Source organism: Pelmatolapia mariae, linkage group LG10_11 (assembly GCF_036321145.2).
Source record: "Pelmatolapia mariae isolate MD_Pm_ZW linkage group LG10_11, Pm_UMD_F_2, whole genome shotgun sequence".
In the NCBI taxonomy this organism is placed as follows: Eukaryota; Metazoa; Chordata; class Actinopteri; order Cichliformes; family Cichlidae; genus Pelmatolapia; species Pelmatolapia mariae.
In genome coordinates this window covers 53531225-53557604 of record NC_086236.1, presented here as the reverse complement: position 1 = coordinate 53557604, position 26380 = coordinate 53531225, and the positions used below count along the sequence as shown (strand labels likewise).

Here is a 26380-nt window from a genome sequence, read left to right as displayed (position 1 = left end):
CCCCAAACCTAACCCTAAAGGATTTACCTGGAACAAACCAGAACATGGACACTCTGGTATCTGAAGGAATTTGGGAAAGGAAAATTATTCGAACTTGGACAGTAGAAGAAGAGCACCAGAGTGTAAGTTGTGCTGTTAACTACCCTTCGGGTCAGAGTGCCGAAAAGTCAATTCCACTGAATGCTGAATGTGAGTACCATGTGATGTATTTGATATGCAATATATTTCATGTACTGAATTTAATGTGACATGAAAACTCTAACATTTATCATTTATATCTCAGGCTCCATTTCACCATTGAATATTAGTTCTACATCAGATGAATTTCTTGAAGGGTATGATAGCAAAGTAACATGCACTGCCTTATACACATGCCACAAGAATACACCAACTCTCACATGGAACTATGGCAGTGTGGCAGCATCCACTAATACAGAAAAAGTACCGGGGGAGACTCAGTGGAGGACTGTCTCCGTGCTGTCATTTAAATCTTCACCCAGTGACAACGGGAGATCTGTTACCTGCTTTGCAAAATTCAAGGGGGGGCAAACACAAGAAGTGAGCATCAGCCTGCGGGTAAAAAGTAAGTGCAAAGAGAAATTATCTTCATTTAACAGCTCAGCCAGACAGATGAAAAGTTATTAAAGTAGATATATACCAGAAAAAAAATGAATGTTTTTTGTGTGGTAGGAATGACCCCGACTCGGCAGTGTGATTGCAAAGTCTTTATTCACAGTGTGCTTTTGTGTGTGTGCTATGTCTATGTCTGTTAAGATTTATTTTTAAGATTAAATATTGCTTCAAAAGTATCTTCTCTTTTGCAGGAAACATACTCAATCGGGGTTGGTCTTTCAATGCTCCAAGCACCATAAATGGGTTGAAGGGATCATGTCTCATCATTCCATGCAAATTCTCCTACAAAAACTCACAGCCTAATGACCTTCAAGTGATGTGGTACTTGTACCAAATCAATGGATTTCCAGCTGTATTCAACCAAGGAGGGAGTGTTATTAGTAAGTTTGATGGTCGAACAAGCTTGATTGGATCAGTGGTGGAGCAGAACTGTAGTCTTAAGATTGAAAGGCTGGAGATGTCCCACAACCATGACCGACTTTATCCATGGATAGATAAGAACTCAATTACTTCCTACCACACCGTAGGTCACTCATTTTATGATGGATCTACGGAACTTAGTGTTTCAGGTAAGTGTCATTGAACTCCCATTTCCAAAAATGATTACAGAAAGCTTGAGTCAGGACTTCACTTGTCTCTACATTCAGTCATTTATAATTTATTTTGTTGCTTTAGTGCCTTTCTATATAAAAAACAAACTAACAAATGTGCAGTAAAATATTTAGTATAACAGAGTAACCAATGAATTTAATTCCCACAAACTGGCTGTTAAAAATACTACAATTATGTAAACATTTGTATTTCTGGAACATAGAACTCAGAAGTTACTGTATCACTATGGCTCTTAAATATTTCTTATTCACAGAACATGCACCAGAACCAGAGCTAAATATTATTGGTACTCCCAGAGTGGGAAAGCAGGGCACTGTGTCCTGCAGTGTGCGCCATGCATGTATTTCTGCTCCCCCAACTGTAACCCTAAATGGTATACCTGGAAAAGACCAGATCATGGACACACTGGTATCTGATGGGATTTGGGAAAGGACAGTAGAACGATTTTGGGAAGTAAAAGAAGAGCACCAGAGTGTGACTTGTACTGTTAGCTACTCTGGGGGTCAGAAAGCCACCAAGGAAATTCCACTCAATGTTGAATGTAAGTTTAATGGCAGGTTTTACTTGAATTAAACAACAATTGCTATCAATTGCTATCATTAAGCTTCACTCTAACTTTTTTGCTCAGGTCCATTTCAGGAAATCACTATGAATGAACCACCAGGGGAGTTAACAGAGGGCATGGCGAAGAATGTCACTTGCTCTGTTATCTTTAAGTGCAGGAAAAACACACCAACTGTCATCTGGAACTACAACAACATGCAAAGTTCATTAAACACCAAACAGACTCCCAACAATACATACACTATAGTGTCAAATCTGACTTTTATTCCCTCCCTAAGTGATGATGGTAAACTTTTGACTTGCACTGCTCAGTTTATTAGTGGGGAGTTCTCAACGTCTGCAACTCTTACTGTAAAACGTGAGTTCCTACATGTCACGCTCCTGATTGTTTGATACTTTACAAAATATACCTATTAGCTTTCTGTTGGAAAACTGATTTTGTTAGATTGGTAAAAAATAAATAAATAAATAAATAAAACAATAAGACCAGCAGCCAATTAGCTCAGGTTAGCACACATACAAGAAACTAGAGGAAGCCATTAGCTTGACTAGAATTAAAGCTAGCATGCTTGATTTGGGCATTATATATGAACATATAGCTGAGTCATAAGCTGGAAGTCACTGAGAAGGGAAAAGAGGGAGAAATACAAAACATTTAGATAAGGTATTCAGAAAGACATTTTACATGTGCATTAAAGTGCCAGACCTGCAATAGATGGGCAAGTTGTCCAGGGTGTACCCCACTTTTCACCCTATGACATCAGAGACAGGCTGCAATACCTCTACGAGTGTAAAATGGATCAGCAGAAGAAACTTGAAGGATTGCTAGATGGATGAAAAGTGCCACAAAACATTAGTAAAGAGAAAACTAGAAAGAAAAGTATAAAACCTGCCTCCATCTAGATTTAAAAGATATGTCTCCATTATTGCCCAGGGACCAACAATTTTTATAACACTTTTCAACTCTTATAACTTTTTTATAAATCTGAACCAATAGGCTTATGGCTAACACCTTACATATGAGACCTACTTTCATCTAACTTTCCAAAAACAAAAATACTCCTCCAGATATTGAAGTGTTATTAATTGGTTGTTATCATTTTCCCAGAATATGAGAGAGATCCATTTGAAAATTACAGTAAGTGCACTTCTCAGCACTCTCGAACTCTTTTTGTTTTCATGTCACATCTCAAGAGGATTAATTTAAACCAGCATCTAACATTAGTTTTTTTCCCATTACAGCAACATCTGCTTTGCCTGCTGACGTCCCTTTAAGATTTAGTGCCTTGACTCGCTCCTGTGTGGTGATTCCCTGCAGTTTCCAGTACAAAGAGGATGAACCGATGACCCGTGGCATCTGGTCCAAAAAAAGTGGAGACATTGTATCTCATAATGGCCAAAGCTATGTAATTGACCATTTTAAGGGCCGAACCAAAATGTTAGGAAATCTAAATGAGGGGAACTGCTCACTGGAGATTGATGACATCAAGCCCTTTGACAATGGACCCTTCTGTTTCTATGCAGAGAAAGGACATGAGACACATACATTCAACAACAGCTGTGTATTTATTATTATGAAAGGTTTGGAGTCCCACTATAGATCACTGAAATGTGACAAACACATTGCTTTCTAAGTATCAAGTATAATCTTCTTTGTGTCTGTCATGCTCAGCTTCTCCAGAAAAACCAGTGATGACCCCCGTTCCAGAAGAAGTTGATGCTGGTTCAACTATAACTGTTTCGTGTTCTGTTACACACACATGTTCATCACATCCTCCGGTGTTCTCATGGAGTGTCTCTCACCTCACCAGTGAGGTCTCACAGATCATGATGTCACGAGGCACCTGGCAGACAACTTCCACAATCACTTTTATTGTTACTGAAGGAGATGGAGTCAGAAACCTCACCTGTAATGCTATCTTTTGGCGTAACAGGGAACAAGCCCACACAGTCAGCTTAAATGTGAAGGGTTAGCAGACACACTTTATCTATACTTTATATGTTATGCAAGTATTTCATCTGTTGCATTGTGTTTATTAACCTCAAATGTATCTGCATCACCAGGATCACTGATGTACAGGTTTAAAAGTTCTGCTCCAGTGGCCTTTCCAGTCTCATTTGTAGCTCTCATCATAATCACCTTAGCTGCAGTGTTTGCAGTGTTCATCTGGAGGAAAAGGTTGAGGAAATATAACATTAATTTATATCATATCATATTTCTGATATTGATTGTAGCTGTCTGTGTAACAATGTTACAATGTGTTGACTCTGAAGTTGAAAATGTTTTTTTTCTCCTCCAAATAAATATAGGAAACACACAGATGAATCACTGAAACCACCACCTCGACCAGAAAAAAGGCAAGTTATTTTAACATAAAAAGTGAATAATAATGACATAATTCAGTCGTGAGTCAAGACCTCTCATCACAACTGAATACAGGAGTTCACATTTTAAAGATGTTCTAAAATGATTCAAAAGAATCTAAAAGTATCCAGAGCCTGCTTCAACAACAAATCCATATTAATTAAATGTAAATAAGTTTTTATCATATCATAGCTGACACCAGTGGCGGTCCTAGCCTGTTTGGCGCCCTGGCGAACACTCCCTCTGGCCATTATTCAATGACACATCTGCTTACCTGTATCTTTTGCTCGTTTCTCCTCCTCTTCTTTTCTCTTTTTTCTAAACTGAGGACCTGATGGCTTTGAACTTTTCTTGTCCATCTTCCATTGGTTTTAATTTTGCACTCCAGTATGAACACAAATCCCTCAACCCGAGGATCACCACAACATAACCTAATAGACCTACACCTTAGTTCACAGATTCACTTTGTCTAGGGTTTATTTCTGGGATTTCGCACAACCCAGGATTCAAATCATGAATACATAATGGGTTTGGATTTACAACATTATGAATGAAATGTGCTCTATTTGAAAGCAGCCGGCCCCTCCCCTTTCGACGGGTTGTGTGTGAGACTTTAAATCCTCAAACTGTAAATTATAAATTATAAATTGTTATTGATCCCTTTATCCCTAGTCCTAAAGTGTATATTTATTTTCTTACTCTTCTTATATTTATTGATTGTTTACTTGCACTGCTGTAAATGGAGCCTCGTCGTCTCGTGTCTACCTGAGTGAAGTTGCCCCCCCCCCCACCTTCTTCAAATCCAACAAAAGTGGTATCAAACGTTTGTGCTACGTTTGTGCTGGTTTGTGCTGCAAAAATTTTCGTTTGTGCCGCTATCATTTTAAAGATATTAATAAAAATTTCTAGAGGTCATCAGAGGTCAACCAGCCCCCCCACATTACCCAAATCAAACAAACTTGATGTCAAATGTTTGTGCTACATTTGTGCTGGTTTGTGCTGCAAAGATTTTCATTTGTGCTGCTATCATTTTAAAGATATTAATAAAAAATCCTAGAGGTCATCAGAGGTCAACCAGCCCCCCCACATTACCCAAATCAAAGAAAAATGATGTCAAACATTTGTGCTACGTTTGTGCTGGTTTGTGCTGCAAAAAATTTTGTTTGTGCTGCTATCATTTCAAAAATATTAATAAAATAATGTCCTGATGCGTGCTCAATCATCTAGGGAAGTAAATTCCAAAAGGTTGATTCTGTTCATCCGGACATTTTCAGTGGAAGAAACGTTTTGTCACTCATCCAGGTGACTTCTTCAGTCTCAGCTGACTGCAGGTTTCCCCAACCTTATAAACAGTACATTTGCATAGTGAAGGAAACTAGCACCACTGAATGAACAATGGGCTGGGGGGTTAATGTACGGTCGGAGGGTAAGATGGCGCCGCCATTGCGTGCAATAGGTCGGCAGCCTTAACATGAAATTTCCCCTTGTGGGACTAATAAAGGTATATCAAATCAAATTCCATGATTGTTAGTATGCAAATTCTTATGACCATTGATCAATGACTACTAATCAAAGACACAGATTCTCGAATGGCCATGAGTACCATTCACAGAGAGTTGGGGAATGGCTGCAATCACAGCATTGTAAGATGGCGAAAGATGTACCCTTGGGCCCCCCTTCTCGATTCAGAGATGGTCAGCATCCTGACAGCCTGATGGACGAAGCTGTTTCTCAGTCTGCGGGTTCTGGCCCGGAGGCTCTTCAGTATCCTTCTTTTTTTTTTTTTTTTTTCTTTTTTTAAACCTGTCCCGTTTGGTTCTTTTGCCATCAGAATTATTGTCTAAAGGCGAAGAAAGATGCCCAACGGATTTACTTTACCAAATGGACCATCCCAGCCTTGCCGTAATGGTCCATTTGATTTACCTTTTATTGTTTATTTTATTTTATTTTATTTTATTTTTTTTACTTGCTAGATACGGGACAGGGGAAAAGAAAAGGGAGAAAGAAAGAGGGGGGAAAAAACAAAACAAAACAAAAAAATAACAGCGGAGAAGAGGGACGGGGATAAAGGGCAAAAAACAAAAACCAACAAAATAAGCAGACAAAAAATACATATATCGATCACCTGGATCACCTGTTGAGAAAGAAAAAAGAAAACAAGCAGAAGAAAACGAGAGTAATAGAATAAACAACATCACAATGATATATGGGAATATAACACTAAATACTTAATATTAAACATTATTGTGCAGCACGTAAGATCGACAGCGCACAGTGTGCTTTGAGGTAGGAGCCAAAAAGGGTGTAGTTTGTGTGTGTGATCACCTGTGTGTACACCTGTGAGCATGAGCGCGCTTGTATTTAAAAGGTTCCTTAATGTAATGATCTGCTAGAGGGTGTGGGGGGCCACAGTCCCATCCTCCAGGGCATGAAGCAGGTATGGAGGAGATCAAAACTCCAGACATCCAGAGGCCCCCAGAACACAAGAGACCAAGGAAGACCAACAGAGGGGCAGCCGCGCCACTGTCCCAGAAAGAGCTGAGGAGAGTCCCAGATGAGGGATCACTCAGCAGCCGCAGAGCAGAAGCCAGGGGGGGTTGCAGTGACGTGCCCGTGAGCTCCGCCGGCAGCCAGCTGTGCCTGAGTGACCGAGCCCCAGGCCGAGAGGCCGAGGGCACCCCACCCCCGAAGTGGCCCGAGCGAGCCCCAGGTTCCAGGCCCGGATAAGCAGCCACCAAGGAGTGAGCCGGTGTGTACCCGGATGCCCACCCCCGGACACAAAGAACCACCAACGCATTGATGTCTGAGGGCGTCTGCCACCGGCAGGGGAAGTGGTGGGGGGAGATAGGCCTCCAAACCTTGGAGGGCCTGAGATGTCCCCAGAGAGGTGGCATCTGATACCCAACCTGACACATAGACACAGACATACAGGCACACTCAAATACAAACATCCATTCCCACCCTCATGCTCTCATAGGCAATTACTCCACACTCAACCAACGTGGAGACAGACATAAAGAGACGCTGTACACACAATCACACTCCCCAAGCGTACTCTAAGAACCGGGTCTAGGTACCCTTGCCCCTGGAGGGGGAAACTGCACCCAGACCCAGGTGGTGTTACCCTTTTCCCTGCAGTGGGGAGAAGCAGACTGCCCCGACTCCGCAGCAGCAGGGAGGCCCCACACACCAGACCCCAGTCGGACGGCCAACTCCTCCTCCTAGCCCCCCCGCTCCAGCAGGCCGCAGAGACCGGGGGTGTGAGAAGACTCCAAACCTCCCTCTACCCGCTCATATGTAGTGTTGATGTATATGTGTTCTAAGGTGCAATTAAAACCCAGGAGGGCATGGAGCTACCTGCCAGAGAGCAGCAGGTAAGCGCATAGCCCCTCCTGATAGCCCTCAATGTCTACGTGTATTTAAAATTGAGAGGTGGGCAACGACGCCAGGGGTGAGGTGTACACCCTGATGGTAATTTGGAGTCCGTGTTGTGAGCCCACCCCCAAGATCCTATATGTATGTGTTATGAGAGTGTGAGTAATGTGAATGTCTAAGTTGTGAGATAAAATTGAGGCAGAGGCAGCCAGAAGGGGACAGAGGGGGGGGGATGCCTCCTCTGCACCCTGGTGACACACCCCTACCCCAAGGCCCTGCATGTGTGGGTGATTGTGGTGGAGCGGGAAGAGGGAGGCAGCTGGAGATGGGGAGGGAAGAAAGGGAGGGGCAAGTGACCCCTCCCTGTGGCCAGCTCCCCCGCTGACCCCAGTAGGCACCCCCATGCTCTGCAACCCGCCAGGGAAAGGGGGCCCAGGCCCATCCGGACCAGGGCCCAGTGCAGCAGCACCGCCCGGCCCCACAGAGCCCGGGACAGCCCACCCGACCCCACTACAGAGAAAACTGCACCCACCCCATCATCCACTCATCTTCCAGACTACACAAGACAATAGACGCCCAGGCTGAGATCTTCCTCCACCTCTCCTATATCTCCCCCTCCTGCAGAGAGAATTCCTGAGGAGAGGAAAGCTCCTGCAAGATGTGACAACCTCCCCCACCAGTTGAAGAGTCCCCCAGGTGGCTCGATGCACTGGCGGCGCCCTGCGCCAGGACTGGGCCCCCATATACCCACCCGCCCACAACCCCAGCAACACACCAACCAGGACCCGAGCCCCCGAGGCCCGGCCAGGGCCCCAGCCCAGAGACGGAGCGCCCCCAGAACCTCACGCCCGTCCCGGACCCACCCAGGGGCAGCCAGGCTACCAGGTCAGTAACCCACGTCCGTCAGCACAGACCCTCCCCTAGCCCCGCTGCACGCAGCCACGAGGAAACCGTCACCTAAGAGCCAACAGAGCCCTTAATTGGCCATGACCGCTACCCCGGGTTGAGCCCCCCAAGGAAGATGCTCCTGGGGAACCCCCCGACGCCCTAAGCCTGTCCCTACCCCCACACCAATCACAACAGTGAAGGCGGGACCAAACTATGACCCCCCACCCCCACTAGGTGATGGAGCTGATCAAAGGAGCCCAGAGCAATTGATCTGATGTGGTGGCAGAGGCTGTATCAAGACTAATGTAATCTAATAGATAATTTCTATACTGGTTAGAATTAAGATTATTTTTATTTTTCCAGTTCATGAGGACTGTTTTCTTGGCTATGCATAGGGCAGTGAAAACCATGTGGGCTATATTCTTTTCTGAAGTGACATTATCTAAGCTGCCCAACAAACACACTAAAGGAGAAGTTGGAATGTTACATTTCAGACACTTCGATAAGTCTTCACATATCTCACGCCAAAACTTCTGAACTGGTGGACAGAACCAAAGAGCGTGGATATAATTGTCCAGTGAATTGGTTTGGCAGTGTGAGCAGTTGTTGGTAGACGTAAAGCCCATCTTGAACATCCGATGACCTGTATAGTGCACTCTATGTAGTATTTTGTATTGAATTAATTGAAGACTGGGATTTCTAATTAGATGAAAGGTTTTTAAGCAAATCTGAGACCAGAAGTTTTGGTCTAAGTTAACTGATAAATCCGCTTCCCATTTTGCAATAGGAAGTGATATTGATTCATCTATTTTAGAAAGCATTCTGTATATTTTGGATAGTAATTTGGGGGTTTTAAGAGTAAGAAATTGAACCACACTTGGTGGTGTTTGTAGTTCAACTTGACCCGGTTTAAATTTCTTTTTTACTATGGATTTAATTTGTTGATATTCTAAAAATCTTTTCTTGTTGATCCCATATTGTGTAACTAGTCTGTCAAATGAAATAAATTCTGTTCCTTCTAGTATATGTTCTAAATATTTGATTCCTTTACCACTCCAATCTGAAAAGTTTATCATATTATTGTTTTGTAATATGTCAGGGTTGTTCCAGATAGGTGTACGTTTGCATGGGATTAATGAAGACTCTGTCAACTTCAGAAACTCCCACCATGCTGTCAGAGAGGAGCTAATGTTGACGCTTTTGAAGCATTCATGTCGTTGAATGTTTGAGCTGATAAATGGTAGATCTGAAATCTCTAGATTATTGCAAAGTGCTTGTTCTACATCTAGCCAAGGTTCATCTAAGAGGGTATGTTTTAGCCATCCTGAGATAAATTGGAGCCTGTTGGCTAAGAAGTAGTGCTGAAAGTTAGGTAGTTCTAATCCTCCTTTATCCTTGGTCTTTTGTAGTGTTTTTAAGCTTATACGTGGGGGCTTATTTTTCCAAAGGAATTTGGACATATATGAATCTAGAGATCTGAACCAATCTTGTGGCGGTTTAGTTGGGATCATTGAGAATAAATAATTTATTTTTGGTAAGACCATCATTTTTATAGCGGCAACCCTTCCCATGAGTGATATGGGTAGACATTTCCACCTAGCCAGATCGCCTTCTACTTTCTTTAAAAGTGGGATATAGTTTAATTTAGTTAGATCTGCAAGCTTGGGAGAAACATTAATACCTAAATATTTTATATTTCCCGATTGCAGTGGAGTAGAAGAGGAATTATGGAAGGAGCAATTAATCGGACGGACTGTAGATTTTGACCAGTTAATTGAGTAATCTGATATTCTTGCAAAAGGGTTTATCAATTCAATCACCCCAGAGATATTGGTTTGTGAATTTTGGAGAAAGAGTAGCACATCATCCGCATAAAGGCTGATTTTATGTTCCACGTTCTTGCATTTTATGCCCTTAATTACTGAATTCTGTCTAATTGCTGCTGCTAGTGGTTCAATAAAAATTGCAAACAGTGAAGGGGAGAGTGGGCATCCCTGCCTGGTGCCCCTCAGGAGACAGAAGCTGGAGGATGTCTGGTCATTTGTTCTGACACAAGCTGTTGGGGAATTATATAATATTTTTAACCAGCTGATGAAAGAAGATCCAAAACCAAATTTGTGTAAAGTTGCAAATAGAAATTTCCAGTTAACTCTGTCAAACGCTTTTTCTGCATCTAAAGAAAATATTGTAGTTTCAAGGTTTTTACTGTATGAGTAGTCTATCAAATTAAGTAATCTACGTGTATTTGTTGATGAGTGCCTACCTTTTATGAAACCAGTTTGGTCAGGATGAATTAAGAGGGGGGTTATTTTCTCTAGTCTCTTCGAGAGAGCTTTGCAGATTATTTTAAGGTCTACATTTATAAGGGATATTGGACGATAGCTTGAGGGATTTACAGGGTCTTTGCCTGGTTTTAGCAGGAGATTAATGTTTGCAGAATTCATATTTGATGGGAGTCTGCCATTTTCTTTGATTTCCAACAGCGTTCTGTAAAAAATTGGGGCTAAAATCGTCCAGAATTCTTTGTAGAATTCTGCAGGAAAGCCGTCTGGACCTGGAGCCTTATTATTGGGCATACTTATCAGGGCTTCCTGGAGTTCACCTGGTGTCAGTGGCGAATCCAATGCCATTGCTTGAGAGTCTAATAATTTTGGGAGAGTTATGTTGTCTAAAAACTGATCAATTTCCTTTTTAGATGGGTTTATTTGTGGTGAATACAACGTTTTATAGAAATCCCTGAAGATGTTGTTTATTTGTTTCGGGTCATATACTGTATTCCCAGATGAGTCTTGAACAGCACATAGAGTTGTTTTTTCTTTATTTATTTTTAGCTGGTTTGCTAGAAATTGACCGGATTTATTACCATGTTCATAATTTTGTAAGCGTAGTCTTTGTACTAAGAATTTTGTTTTTTTATCAATTATCTCATTTAATTCTAGTTTTGTTTTGCGTATTTTGTTCAATGTTTCCTGATCTTGGTCGGACGCATAGGCTTCTTCTAGTGATTTGATGGTTTTTTCTAATTCCTGGATATTTTTGTTTTCTTTTTTCTTTTTATGTGATGAGAAAGAAATTATTTTACCTCTCATCACAGCTTTCCCTGCTTCCCATAGAACAGAAGCTGATGTTCCGGGAGTGTCATTAAAGTCTAAATATGAAGTCCACTCTTTTTTAAAATATTTAATAAAGTCTTCATCTTTAAGCAGTGATGTATTAAATCTCCAGTTTTTACTAGGCGTAGTATTATTCTTGTGCATTAGTGTTAAAGATACAGGAGCATGATCGCTGACAGCTATAGGGTGAATCTCAGTGTCTGAAATGTCCCTCAGCAGTGAGCTGCTGACCAAAAAATAATCCAGACGAGAGTAGGAGTGATGGACATGTGAGAAAAAAGTATATTCCTTACTGGTGGGGTGAAGGGAGCGCCATGCGTCGCAAAGACCAAAGTCGCTCATATACTGTTTGATTATATTTATGGACTGCCAATTACGCTGAGTTCCTGCTGTATTGAGCCTATCCATTTCTTCATTTAGTCCAAGGTTGAGGTCGCCTCCAAGAACAAGTGTGCCATCTAAGTGTTCAGAGAGTGCACTGAAAAAACCGTGAAAGAATGAGGGATCATCAACATTTGGACCATATACACTTACAATACATAGCTTTTTATCAAGTATAGATAGTTTAATGATTAAGAATCTGCCCTCTGGATCTATAACTGTATCGAGTACTGTGAAATTAATTTTTTTATGGATTAAAATTGCTACTCCCCTTTGTCTAGAATTATAACAAGCTGAGAACACATTAGGAAACTCAGGTGTTTTAAGTTCATTCGAACCTCTAAGAGGTCTGTGGGTCTCTTGTAAAAGGACAACATCTGCCTGTAGTTTTTTGAGTTGGTTAAATATTTTTAACCTCTTTTCTCTGGAGCTAGCTCCATTTACATTCCATGTAACGAATCTTAGTGCACCCATAGATGTCTGTGTATAACTAGGGGTGTGCGCTGTGTGTGTCGCTTAGACAGGTGGAGAGAATACATCACTTGTTCGTAAATAAAAAGAGGGGGAGAGAGAAAAAATGTGTGGTGAGATGCTCCCTGAGTCTGACTATGTGTGTGCATATTTACTAATATGAGTACGCTTGGTTTAAGTGTGTGTATCCTATACGACTGTGTGCGCTGTCTGATGTAAATGTGCTGCCGTTGAGCGCATGGCTGTGCGTGATCGTGCTGTGCGTATGTGTCCAAATAAAGGATGTTGTTTGTGTATGAGTGTGGAAGCAGGTGATCGAAGCAGTGAAAGAAAGAAAAAAGAAAGAAAGAAACCAAGAACAAGGGTGAGCAGCATAAAAACAAGAGGGGGAAAAAAGAACAAAAAACGAGAAGAAAAAAAAAAAATCCGGAAACATTCCGATCAAACCATTGACGGAGAGTGACGGTGTTAATTCTGCTATGAAATCACACCTAAGATGTGATTTGATACTAGTAAGTTAAACAGATGTTAATGCAAGTTAGTGTGAGTGGGTGGGGAAAGGGTGTAGCGGATTCTTATCTGGTGTGAAGTTAATACAGCCACGGAGTGATGTCGGGGTCGCGGTGGAGCTGTCCGTCCACGTACAGCCGGTCCACAGCGATGACAGCGCGGGAGCCCTTCTGGATAAAGCTGCGTCAGATTGGGAAGAGGACCCTGCGTCGTTCCAGGATCTCTTTGGGGAACTGGTCGTTCACGCTGAAGTCCGTTCCTTTTAATTCCCTGCCGCGGCTTTTCACCTGTTCCTTTTGTTTGTAGTGGCCGAATTTGGCCACGATAGGACGTGGTCTCCCGGCCGCAGCCCGAATGGGGCCGAGGCGATGCACCCTATCAAAGACGATGTTCTTCACCGTGTCCTCGGGCAGCTTCAGGTGGGTTTTGATGAAGCTTTTTACCGTGGTCTCCGCGTCCTCTCCAGCGGCTTCTGGAATACCAGAAAATACCAGATTATCACGCATGCTACGAGCTTGTAGATCAATAACTGTTTCTTTTATTTTTTTATTTTCTCTATTTAGCTGAGTAACATTGTCTGTGAGACATTTCACCGACTCCCTTAGCGTGGCATTTTCAGCAGCGAGCGTTTCCACCTGCTGCTGGCTGAACTCCAGGGACTCTCGCAAGGATTTAAATTCCCGGTGAAGAATCTCCACCAAGGACAGCCTTGCATCGAAACTGGACAGTCGTTGGTCGATTGACTCCAGTATGTCGACAATATCTTTGCCGGCTGGTGATGTTGTGCCGGGGGAATCTGCCGGGCGAAGTCTTTTCGACGACGGCGTGTCAGGTTTGGCCGGGGAAGCTGCACTCTGAGCCTTCTTCATCACGAGATCCTGGAAGTACTGATCAATGTAATCTTGGAGAGCCTCTAAACTCTCCCCGTTGTTCTCCAGGGTGTTGGAGATGATTTAGACAAGTGTTGTTAGTTATAAGAAAATTGATAAGTGTATTTGGTTATACTGAAGCTTAAAGGAATTTATTCAAATCTAAACTACCATTCGCTTTAATTTTCCGCCAAAATCTCCGGCGTCTGACGTCAGTTACAACATGAGTCGCTTACCTTGTCCGTCACTTCCGTCACTTACCTCTCCACTCCCCTTACCTCTCCACTCCCCTCAGTATCCTTCCTGATGGCAGCAAACTGAAGAAGCTGTTGAAGGGATGAGTGGAGTCACCTGTAATGGAGAGGACCTTCCGGATGAGGCAGGCGCAGTAGATCTCCTGGGGAGGGAGGCAAGAGAGGTCCCCACAATCCTCTCCGCTGCTCTCACTACCCGTTGTCATTTTTTTCCTGCAGGACCCAGTGCAGGAGTCATACCACACAGTGATGCAGTTGGTGAGGATACTCTCAGTGGTGCCTCTGTAGAAGGTGCTCATAATGGGGGTTGAATCTCTTGTCATGGATCAGCAGAGTGAAGAGAATTATTATGTGCGTAATTATTCAGCCCCCTTTGGTCTGAGTGCAGTCAGTTGCCCATAGACATTGCCTGATGAGTGCTAATGACTAAATAGAGTGCACCTGTGTGTAATCTAATGTCAGTACAAATACAGCTGCTCTGTGACGGCCTCAGAGGTTGTCTAAGAGAATATTGGGAGCAACAACACCATGATGTCCAAAGAACACACCAGAAAGGTCAGGGATAAAGTTACTGAGAAATTTAAAGCAGGCTTAGTCTACAAAAAGATTTCCCAAGCCTTGAAAATCCCACAGAGCACTGTTGAAGCGATCATTCAGAAATGGAAGGAGTATGGCACAACTGTAAACCTACCAAGACAAGGCCGTCCACCTAAACTCACAGGCTGAACAAGGAGAGCGCTGATCAGAAATGCAGCCAAGAGGCCCATGGTGACTCTGGACGAGCTGCAGAGATCTACAGCTCAGGTGGGGGAATCTGTCCATAGGACAACTATTAGTCGTGCACTGCACAAAGTTGGCCTTTAAGAAGAGTGGCAAGAAGAAAGCCATTGTTAACAGGAAACCATAAGAAGTCCCGTTTGCAGTTTGCCACAAGCCATGTGGGGGACACAGCAAACATGTGGAAGAAGGTGCTCTGGTCAGATGAGACCAAAATGGAACTTTTTGGCCAAAATGCAAAACGCTATGTGTGACGGAAAACTACCACTGCACATCACTCTGAACACACCATCCCCACTGTCAAATATGGTGGTGGCAGCATCATGCTCTGCGGGTGCTTCTCTTCAGCAGGGACAGGGAAGTTGGTCAGAGTTGATGGGAAGATGGATGGACCCAAATACAGGGCAATCTTGGAAGAAAACCTCTTGGAGTCTGCAAAAGACTTGAGACTGGGGCGCAGGTTCACCTTCCAGCAGGACAACGACCCTAAACATAAAGCCAGGGCAACAATGGAATGGTTTAAAACAAAACATATCCATGTGTTAGAATGGCCCAGTCAAAGTCCAGATCTAAATCCAACCGAGAATATGTGGCAAGATCTGAAAACTGCTGTTTTCAAACGCTGTCCATCTAATCTGACTGAGCTGGAGCTGTTCTGCAATGAAGAATGGGCAAGAATTTCAGTCTGTATATGTGCAAAGCTGGTAGAGACATACCCTAAAAGACCGGTAGCTGTAATTGCAGCAAAAGGTGGTTCTACAAAGTATTGACTCAGGGGGCTGAATAATTACGCACACCGCACCTTTCAGTTATTTATTTGTAAAAAATGTTTGGAATCATGTATGATTTTCATTCCACTTCTCACGTGTACACCACTTTGTATTGGTCTTTCACGTGGAATTCCAATCAAATTGATTCATATTTGTGGCTGTAATGTGACAAAATGTGGAAAAGTTCAAGGGGGCCAAATAGCCACTGTAACTGGCTGCTAGATTTCTTGACATGAAGACAGCAGACAGTACGGGTCGGCAGCAACACCTCGAGCCCAATAACACGGGGGCTCCTCAAGGATTTGTGTTGAGCCGCCTTCTCTTCACTCTGCTGACCCACGACTGCACACCATCACACAGCTCCAACCTTTTCATCAAGTTGCAGACGAAACAACTGTGGTAGGTCACATCAGCAACAATAATTAGATCTACTACAGGGGTGAAGTTAACCATCTGGCAGAGTGGTGCAGCTACAACAACCTGTCCCTGAATGTGGAGAAGACCAACAGCGACTCTACTTCCTCTGCAAACTGAGAAGCGCAAGAGATTCAACCCCCATTATGAGCACCTTCTACAGAGGCACCATTGAGAGTATCCTCACCAACTGCATCACTGTGTGGTATGACTCCTGCACTGGGTCCTGCAGGAAAAAAATGACAACGGGTAGTGAGAGCAGCGGAGAGGATTGTGGGGACCTCTCTTGCCTCCCTCCCCAGGAGATCTACTGCGCCTGCCTCATCCGGAAGGTCCTCTCCATTACAGGTGACTCCACTCATCCCTTCAACAGCTTCTTCAGTTTGCTGCCATCAGGAAGGATACTGAAGAGCCTCTGGGCCAGAACCCGCAGACTGAGAAACAGCTTCGTCCATCAGGCTGTCAGGATGCTGACCATCTCTGAATCGAGAAGGGGGGCCCAAGGGTACATCTTTCGCCATCTTACAATGCTGTGATTGCAGCCATTCCCCAACTCTCTGTGAATGGTACTCATGGCCATTCGAGAATCTGTGTCTTTGATTAGTAGTCATTGATCAATGGTCATAAGAATTTGCATACAAACAATCATGGAATTTGATTTGATATACCTTTATTAGTCCCACAAGGGGAAATTTCATGTTAAGGCTGCCGACCTATTGCACGCAATGGCGGCGCCATCTTACCCTCCGACCGTACATTAACCCCCCAGCCCATTGTTCATTCAGTGGTGCTAGTTTCCTTCACTATGCAAATGTACTGTTTATAAGGTTGGGGAAACCTGCAGTCAGCTGAGACTGAAGAAGTCACCTGGATGAGTGACAAAACGTTTCTTCCACTGAAAATGTCCGGATGAACAGAATCAACCTTTTGGAATTTACTTCCCTAGATGATTGAGCACGCATCAGGACATTATTTTATTAATATTTTTGAAATGATAGCAGCACAAACAAAATTTTTTGCAGCACAAACCAGCACAAACGTAGCACAAATGTTTGACATCATTTTTCTTTGATTTGGGTAATGTGGGGGGGCTGGTTGACCTCTGATGACCTCTAGGATTTTTTATTAATATCTTTAAAATGATAGCAGCACAAATGAAAATCTTTGCAGCACAAACCAGCACAAATGTAGCACAAACGTTTGACATCAAATTTGTTTGATTTGGGTAATGTGGGGGGGCTGGTTGACCTTTTGACCTTTACATTTTCATTAATATCTTTAAAACAGAGGCAGCACAAACGACAATTTTAGCAGCACAAACCAGCACAAACGTAGCACAGTTGACTGACACCAGTTTTGTTTGATTCCATTAATGTGGGGGGGCTGGTTGACCTCTGATGACCTCTAGAAATTTTCTTGAATATCTTTAAAATGATAGTAGCACAAACGAAAATTTTTGCAGCACAAACCAGCACAAACGTAGCACAAACGTTTGATACCACTTTTGTTGGATTTGAAGAAGGTGGGGGGACTGGTTGACCTTTTGACCTTTACATTTTCATTAATATCTCTAAAACAGAAGCAGCACAAATGACAATTTTAGCAGCACAAACCAGCACAAACGTAGCACAGTTGATTGACACCAGTTTTGTTTGATTCCATTAATGTGGGGGGGCTGGTTGACCTCTGATGACCTCTAGAAATTTTTATTAATATCTTTAAAATGATAGCGGCACAAACGAAAATTTTTGCAGCACAAACCAGCACAAACGTTTGATACCACTTTTGTTGGATTTGAAGAAGGTGGGGGGGCCAACTTCACTCAGGTCTCGTGTCTCTATATACTGGACTGTATGTAGCGGAGATGAGTTTACAAAAGTTTACTTTGACTTCAGCAGCGAGCAGGCGCACCGAGGGCTCTCGCGCTCACTTTTCGCGTATAGAATTTCAAAAAAACATCGGTGCAAATTATAAGTCTGTATCATGATGTCTGGTGTTTTCGTGTTTGTTGGTTTGTTTTTATTTTGTTTTATTTTGCGAATTGGTTATTAGATGCTGCTCCAGCCAGCCAGAGAATCCCCCTCCGCCCCGCCCTGTCCTCCCTGTGCCGCAAGCAGCAGGCGCACCTCGCAAACGGAGGGCACCCTTACTCCCAGCAAATGGGCGATAGAAAACCGATCGGTGCCTATGCCATTCCCAATATGCGCTGGCTGATGTCAGGGCAGCATGAGAACGAGCAATTTTTTTTTTTTTGCCGATGCCCCCACCACGATGCCGCCCCGGGCTACTGCCCGTGTCGCCCGTATCAAAAAACTGCTACTGGCTGACACAGAAGAATGAAGTTGAGATGGTCGAATGAGCTGCATGAGCAACATGATAAAAAAGTTGATGGTTGCAATGGTTGTTGTAAACACCTGATGTCTATAAATGTGATGTTTGAGCTAATATTTGTAAAAGCATGTGTGAAAAATGTTGTCGCTAATTTGTTAATAACTGTTATTTCTTTCTTTTTTAATGTCTCCACCAAAACAACCCTGTAAATATTTCTCCCTGTAATTTCACAGAAGATCACTTTGGGATAGATTATCCAGGTAACCATTTTTAAGGATTCTTTCTTGACTGTTCTCTTCATTGTATCATGTAATGAAATAAAGTGACTCATGTGATTTATTGTGCATAGACTGTGCCTTATTCTTTAAAGTAAGGCTTAGACGGTGCCTTGCATTTTAAAAAACTGACTCCTAATTGTCTCACAAAACATTTAGGAGATACCCTGATGACAGAGACAGACCACCAAGACCAGAAAAAAGGTATATCAACAGTGTTTGTTCTGCAAACTGAAGAAATACAGTAGAAACAAACCAACTAACAATGCTTTGCTTTCAAAATAGGAGGTCCATTTGGAGTCGATTTTCCCGGTAAGGAAAACAAAATAGAAAGCCATCATTTGTAACACTGATATGAATGCTTAACTGGAAATATCCTGTTGATTGTACTCTTAATAGAAAAGAAGAGGATCGCATGGCATGGCAACATGAGAGGAAGCCCAGGTGCTGTTGGATTTCGATTTTACAATTTTTTACTCTTAAATTTGTTTCTCCTTCTTTTTCTTAAGTAAAACTGCAGAAATGTCCTAAAGACCTATATGGCCTCTAACCAGTGGCGGTCCTAGCCTGTTTGGCGCCCTGGGCGAACACTCCCTCTGCCCCCCCACACACACACACACACACACACACACACACACACACACACACACACACATACACATAAATAGCAAACGGCTACTAAACAGACATCATAATTCGTCATACAATGAGAACAGGACAAATCAACAACTGACACTGACTAATTAATATTATATTATTGTATATATTGTTTGGAGTTTAGTCTCTTACTGTTACTATTTTTACCATTTCTTCTTGGAGGAACTGTAACCCACATAATTTCCTTAGGGATTAAGAAAGTATTCTGATTCTTAATGTTTTAGGATACATGACCTGCCATTATCCAATGACACATCTGCTTACCTGTATCTTTTGCTCGTTTCTCCTTGTAGGAGCCATAATTAAATGTATTGAATTTTAATGATAACTCGGTTTTCATTTGTTTGGTTGCTATGGTGATGTGTAACGGGAGTCACGTGGGTGCTAGCGGTGACATTAAGAGGGCGTTGTCAGTCTGTCTTTCACTGGTTTGATTTTGACAGAGAGGAGGGCTGGGTAGCCGTAGTTTTTGTTGACCGCAGCACAACGAGTTTCCCCTTGTTGCATTAGAGCTGTGATGTTTTAAGAGTTTGAATCGCGAGCCGATCACATTGCTCTGTAAACTTCTCAAGCACTTTAATAAACAAGCAAGCAATTCCACCTCTCGCATTATTGCATAAAGTTGACAGCGCGTCAGGCAGGCTCAATCCCCGGCCTCTAGCGACTGTGGAAGTCGCTACACTCCTCTTCTTTTCTCTTTTTTTAAACTTTAAAAACGGGTTGTGTGTGAGATTTTAAATCAACAAAATATAAAATACACATTTTAAATTGTTATTGATCCCTTTACGCCTAATCCTAAAGTGTATATTTATTTTTTTACTCTTAAATATTTATTGTTCGTTTACTTGCACTGCTGTAACTGGAGCCTCGTCGTCTCGTCTCTCTATATACTGGACTGTATGTAGCGGAGATGACAATAAAGTTTACTTTGACTTCAGCAGCAAGCAGGCGTACCGAGGGCTCTCACTCACTTTTCGCGTATAGAATTTTGAAAAAACATCGGTGTAAATTATAAGTCTGTATCATAATGTCTGGTGTTTTCGTGTTGTTGGTTTGTTTTTATTTTGTTTTATCTTGCGAGTTGGTTATTAGATGCTGCTCCAGCCACCCAGAGAATCCCCCTCCGCCCCGCCCTCTCCTTCCTGTGCCGCAAGCAGCAGGCGCACCTCGCAAACGGAGGGCGCCCTTACTCCCAGCAAATGGGCGATAGAAAACCGATCGGTGCCTATGCCATTCCCAATATGCGCATGAGTACAAGTAATTTTTTTTTTTGCCGATGCCCGTGATGCCGCCCCCCATCACGATGCCGCCCCGGGCAACCGCCCGTGTTGCCCGTATCTAAAACCACTACTGCCTCTAACCACCTGCATTGAAATTCAGATAAAACTGAGGTTATTGAACACTGTCCTAAAATTTTTTTGAAATATTGTCTTATTAAGCACGCTATCAGATGCTTAATCTGGAAGGCATTACGTTGACATTCAGTAACACTGTGAGGAACCTTGGAGTTGTTTTGACCAGGTTTTTGACCTTTCAATGTGCATATCAAAAAATTTGTAGGACAACTTTATTGTATTTACCTAATATCTCTCAAATTAGAAACATTCTGTCTCAGATGCTGAAAAACTAGTTCATACATATTTTTCTTTTAGGATGGACTACTGTAATTCATTGCAATTAGGCTCCCTGAAAAGCCTTCAGTTGATCCAAAATGTTGCAGCAAGAGTACTGACAGAGACTAGAAAGAGAGGGCATATTTCTCCCCTTTTGGCCTCTCTTCATCACCTCCCTGTTAATTCCAGAATTAAACTTAAACTCCTTCTCATGACATACACGGTCTTGAAGAATTAGGCCCCATCTTATCTGAAAAACCTCATGGTACAGTATAACCCCAAGAGAGCACTTTTCTCTCAGACTGTGGGCTTACTTGTGGTACCTAGTATATTTTAAAGTAGCATGAGAGGCAGAGTCTTCAGCTTTCAGGCCCCTCTTCTGTGAAATCAGCTCCCAGTTTGAATTAAGAAGACACTCTTCCTACTTTTAAGATTAGTCTTAAAACTTTCCTTTTTAATAAAGCATTTTGTTAGAGTGGGATTAGATGACCCTGAATCCTTCCCTAATTAAGCTGCAATAGGCCAATAGGACTTTTTTTTTCGTTAACCTTTTTTCACTCACTATATGTTTATACGCCATTCTATATTTAATTATTAGTTATTATTAATCTCTGGCTCTCTTCCACGATGTGTCTTTTATCCTGTCTTCCTCCCCTCACCCCCAACCTGTTGCAGCCCCTGTGGCTGCCCCTCCCTGAGCCTAGTTCTGCCAGCTGTTTCTTGCTGTTAAAAGAGAGTTTTTCTTTTTCCTCTGTTGCCAAGTGCTTGCTCTATTTTAGGTCTTTACTGTACAATGTAAAGTGCCTAGAAGCAATTGTTCCTGTGATTTTGCACTATTTCAATAATAACTGAATTGAAGTGACTTGAACTGAATTGAAATCTTTCTTTTGTCTTGTCTTCTTCGTCTTCTTCTTCTTATTATTATTTTCATTCTATAGGCATTCATTTTGGAGCCGATTTTCAAGGTAGTATTTGTAGTCTTCTTGTTTGTTTTTATATAATTTTTAAAATTTCCCTATATAAAATAAATATACATACACACATTAAGTAATATTTAAAGAATGTTTATACATTCTGCAGACGCCAAGACCGCACTGCGAACATCAGTGTTGCCTATACGTAAGTATTCATAGCAGTACGACAGCCGCCATAATGTCATACTATAACAGTCATAAACTGACATGTTATTTTCCTCAACTCCCATAATAAAAACAGCAGCAATGTAACCCGTGGAGCTGTGTCCAAACTACGCTGTCCATCCCCGAAGGAGTGAGTTATGTTCATGCACTGTTTCTTTAAATGACATACCAATGTGTTTTATTTCTTTATGTTCGAACAATCTGCTTCCATTTCTATGTTGTTTGATACAGTAACAGGAGACGACCACCCCCTTTCAACCCTGAGGTTAGTGGTATTGCAGTGAATGACAAAATCCAAATCAACCAAACAAGGGCGTAGATTTGGTTTTGGCATTGGTGGGCAGGGATGATTCAACCACCGAACCCTGCCCTGTTTCTTTTTTTTTTTCCTTTTTGTCTTTGCTTCTTGATAAAAAAGGAGAAATATACTTGCCTACATATGCTATTCTACATGCTTTTAAACCATTTAAAATTACAATTCATAGTTTTATATGTGAATTATATAATGTTAAATTACCATTAAACAAATGACTAAGTATTTTAGACTTTAGTTTACTTCAGCCATATTCCATATAAATCAGGTATCATACAAAAATTAAAAAAAGCTTCAAATACAGTCATGACAATAAAAGAATATGACTTTAAGGACTTAACAACATTACTTTAGTTATAGTACACCAACATCTCTTATATATTAGCACTAATGGAACACTGAATGACCTGGTGGTTTTTGTCCATAAAACTACTCACATAAGATTACCACAAAGTAAAAGATCTCTCAGCAACATTATGCAACATTTTAGGTACACTATTGCCCTGATCAAATCAGTGAGCTGGGATTTTTTATTCTCAACATGACCTACTGTTACAGCAACAGACATGGACTACTGGTGCCCCACACAACAACTCAATGTCCACTATGTGAAGGAGCCAAACACATGCCTTCTCCTCTCGTTAACTGAGATAAACTGCTGGCATATTTGTTTTACATCTATACTGTCCAGTCTCTCCTGGTGGACATGGCAACATGTTATTCATGGTTACATACAATTTTACACTGATGTGGGCCAAAGCCTAAAACAATGTGCTGGGAGTTTGCTGTTATATTATTATGTTATATAGATATTGATGTTTACACGGCTACATTCTCGCCTGAAAATATGTTAAAAGTTTATTTTGCGACCCAGAAAGACTAATAAGAGTAATATTAAAACTAAATAGCAGCAGTAGTCAGGGCTCTAGAGTGCGACCAATTTGGTCGCAAATGCGACCAAATTTTTCCGTGGTGCGACTAAAAAAAAACATTTGGTCGCACCGGTGCGACCAATTGTTACCAACATTTGGTCGCACCTGTTTGGGTAACAAAAAAAAATCTCTGCAACTCTCCATGTGGTCAACAACAGACACACATTATGCCCCTATCGTGGACTAAACCAATCAGAGATAGTCAGGGGCGGGACCTCTCTGATTGGCCGTGGTCCAGTGGAAAGTGCAGGTAGAAGAGGGAGGTGAGTAGCTTTAATAAGGCGATATCAATTCATTAACGGATTCCACACAAAGACGTAAACACAGAGCGACCCGACGCATCAGAATCAGCTTTGTCTTTCTCGGCTTTCTCACCGGACGGCCCGCAGACGGACACGCTGTCGGAGCTTAGCGATTCTGATGCGTCTGGTCCGCGCTGTGTTTACGTCTTTTTGCGCTGATTCTGAGCTGCAGGTTTTGTCTCTCCAACCAAAATTCGCCGAGCCAAAAAGAAGCAGCAAACTGCGCTTCACATTTGATCAATGTCGTCATGAATTCCCTCTGACTTTTGCTGTTTTGCTTCCATCACGATAAAAATTACACTTCCTACACAGCTCCCTGTGTGTACTTCAAGAACAGTTTCCCGTCTCAAAACTCTGTTTTCTGGATTATTCATTCGCTTATTACCCACCAGTCTACCGTTGTTTACAGCGCTGTCTTTTTCTTTTTTCATGTAAATGATGTCCGACAAGAAAGCCTAATTTCTGCTGTTCAATACTGAAGAAATTTAAACTTCTTAAAATTATGCAAAATTGCAGAATATTGCAGAATATTTTTAAGGTTATCTGCTATAAAAAGCCAGACCAGGAAAATCTCCTTCATGTTTTTCTGTGTTTTATTCTCAGTTACTTTGACACAAAGGCATCTACTGTGGTGTTCACAATTCTGATGAAGTCTCACATGTATCAGTACTGATAAATGATCAGAATTATAATATTTCTGACTGTCTGAGGCTAAACTGAATCGAATCAGGACTTTGAGAACCGGAATCGAATGGATTATAGAAATCAGTGATGATACCCAGCCCTAGTGAGCAGCCTAGGCCCGACAGAAGTGGATGTAGCTGTGGGTAATAAGAAAAGATGAAAAGAACTATTGATAACTTTTTTGTTAAGTTAAGGCCTGATCCGTCTGAAATTCATAGCCAGCTCTGACACAGTGCCATCAATCTTTGAATGCTGAAAAAGCAGCAGTGTATCCAGAAAACACACTTCATGCTGCAATAAATGCACTGCCCAAGTGTCCCCTCTCCCCACTGCCTTTCAGCAGCAGGCAACAGCAAACAGGTCGTCAGAGGAGGCCAAGATGATGATTAAGTTTAACATTTTCTACAATATTGACAAAGCACTTTATGCACAACATTGTTAGTTAATAATTTAGAAATGAATATTGTCTGTATGGACTTCCCCCCAAAGAAGGTGCACATGTAAAACTGCGGTGTTAAGCGAAGTGGTTGAAAAATTTGAGTGCGCCTAACTTTTGTGCCGGTACGCCTAAATTTTTTAAGTTAGGTGTACCGGTGCGCCCATGTCAAAAAGTTAGTCTAGAGCCCTGGTAGTAGTAGCCATTGTTGGAAACTGGAATTGGCTGGGCCAATCTGGGATATGGTTTTTCAATTTTGTTGTCCAGGTGGAAAAACGGGAGAAATTTGGGAGAATGGTGGCTCCGGGAGATTTTCGGGAGGGGTACTGAAATTTGTGATTCTCCCGGAAAAATCAGAAGGGTTGGCATGTATGGCCTGGCATAGTCTGTAACGTTATTATGACGGACACATTTTATGAGTGTCCTATGAGGTCCTCGCAGCGCAGGCTTGCTGCTGCTAAAACTAAACAGAGCTCCCTGAAAGGCACAGCCAATCACATTGGCCATATTTCTCACATGAGGAAGGACTCCAGTAGAGAACGTAATTTAACTCTTTCTGCACCGCTAGGTGAATGAGACGTTGACAGATCTTTTTTTTTTTCTATCGGTTTTGCTTTTCTTTACTTGAAGAGATCAAATTATTGGTGGGGACAATTCAATATTCACTGGATATTGGTGGGGACATGTCCCTTCCGTCCATGCCAAATCTACGCCCTTGCAACCAAATTTAAGACTTTTTTCATTAAATAGCATCACAACATTCAGACTGATTCCATCACAGATTATTACTTAATCTGTTAAAAATGTTATACTTTCTCTAAAGTAATTTATTTTGTTATGCTTGATAACCATGCCAAGGCTGGTGTATAAAACTTGAATTATTTATATGGATGAACCTTTTTGGAAACAAATCACTGCTAACTAGACTTTGATTTATTTAAAGTTAATTTAGTTTGTTTTGTTGTGTTAGGCAAAATTATTTAAGAATCATATTAGATTAAACCTGAATAAATTTTTACTCAAAACTCTTGCAGAATCAACTGTACGGCAACCTTTGACTTCTTCAAAGACGTCCCAGAGACATCTTAATCTTTCAGGCTCATGTCTCGCAAGTCTCCTGTTTCAAAGGTTATCATCTAGCTGAACAGCCATTATCAACTGCAAAGACACCCGTGGTGGCTTCTGTTATGAATACATGCTAATGCAAACTGTACTGTTGATGTAGATGTATGATATGTGGGGGAAAGTTCTTAATGATACTGCAGGATCTAATGTTTTTATAGTTTAACTTTCACTTGGCTTTCTTTAAATTTCATTTAATTTGGTCAATTACAAAATGATCTAGTAACTTGCTTTGCTTAATCTTCTCACATGATAAACAGCAATAAACATGTTTTTTCTGACGTTGCCTCAGTTATTTGTACTGTTGAGTATTTTATTTTTGAAATTGCTCAGTTTCCAACTACTGTCTCACAGTCACTGTGAAAAAGAAAACGAAAAACTGAGAGTTCACGTTTTAAGGCAGGCAAGAATAACAAATGTATTTTCATTCATTGTACGTCGCTCTGTTTGATCCCAAATAGACTAGGCTTCTAAAATTATTGCATAGTAATCTATCTTTGGGTAAAAATGCATTCTGAAAAAAATACATTTAATAAAACATATATTTACAAAACATGATTCACAATGAGTCATAAATGTT

At 41.8% G+C, this 26380-nt stretch overlaps 1 protein-coding gene across 2 annotated transcripts; it reads left to right on the top strand.

Annotated features, from left to right (window-relative positions):
* On the top strand, positions 1-25972 carry LOC134636999 (myelin-associated glycoprotein-like). 2 transcript variants are annotated; one of them, XM_063487309.1, is made up of 19 exons: positions 1-189; positions 284-583; positions 825-1202; positions 1499-1786; positions 1874-2167; positions 2918-2947; positions 3052-3390; positions 3482-3778; positions 3874-3988; positions 4120-4167; positions 18561-18587; positions 18762-18806; positions 18888-18914; positions 19002-19046; positions 21811-21837; positions 21953-21991; positions 22091-22141; positions 22243-22276; positions 25713-25972. In XM_063487309.1, exons 1-19 carry the CDS (start codon positions 45-47, stop codon positions 25734-25736), a joined length of 2553 nt encoding a protein of 850 aa, XP_063343379.1. In that variant the 5' UTR covers positions 1-44; the 3' UTR covers positions 25737-25972. The 2 variants fall into 2 exon arrangements, with proteins under 2 accessions (XP_063343379.1, XP_063343378.1); XM_063487308.1 differs by having other exon boundaries at positions 22088-22141.
* Positions 25973-26380: the final 408 nt, after the last annotated feature.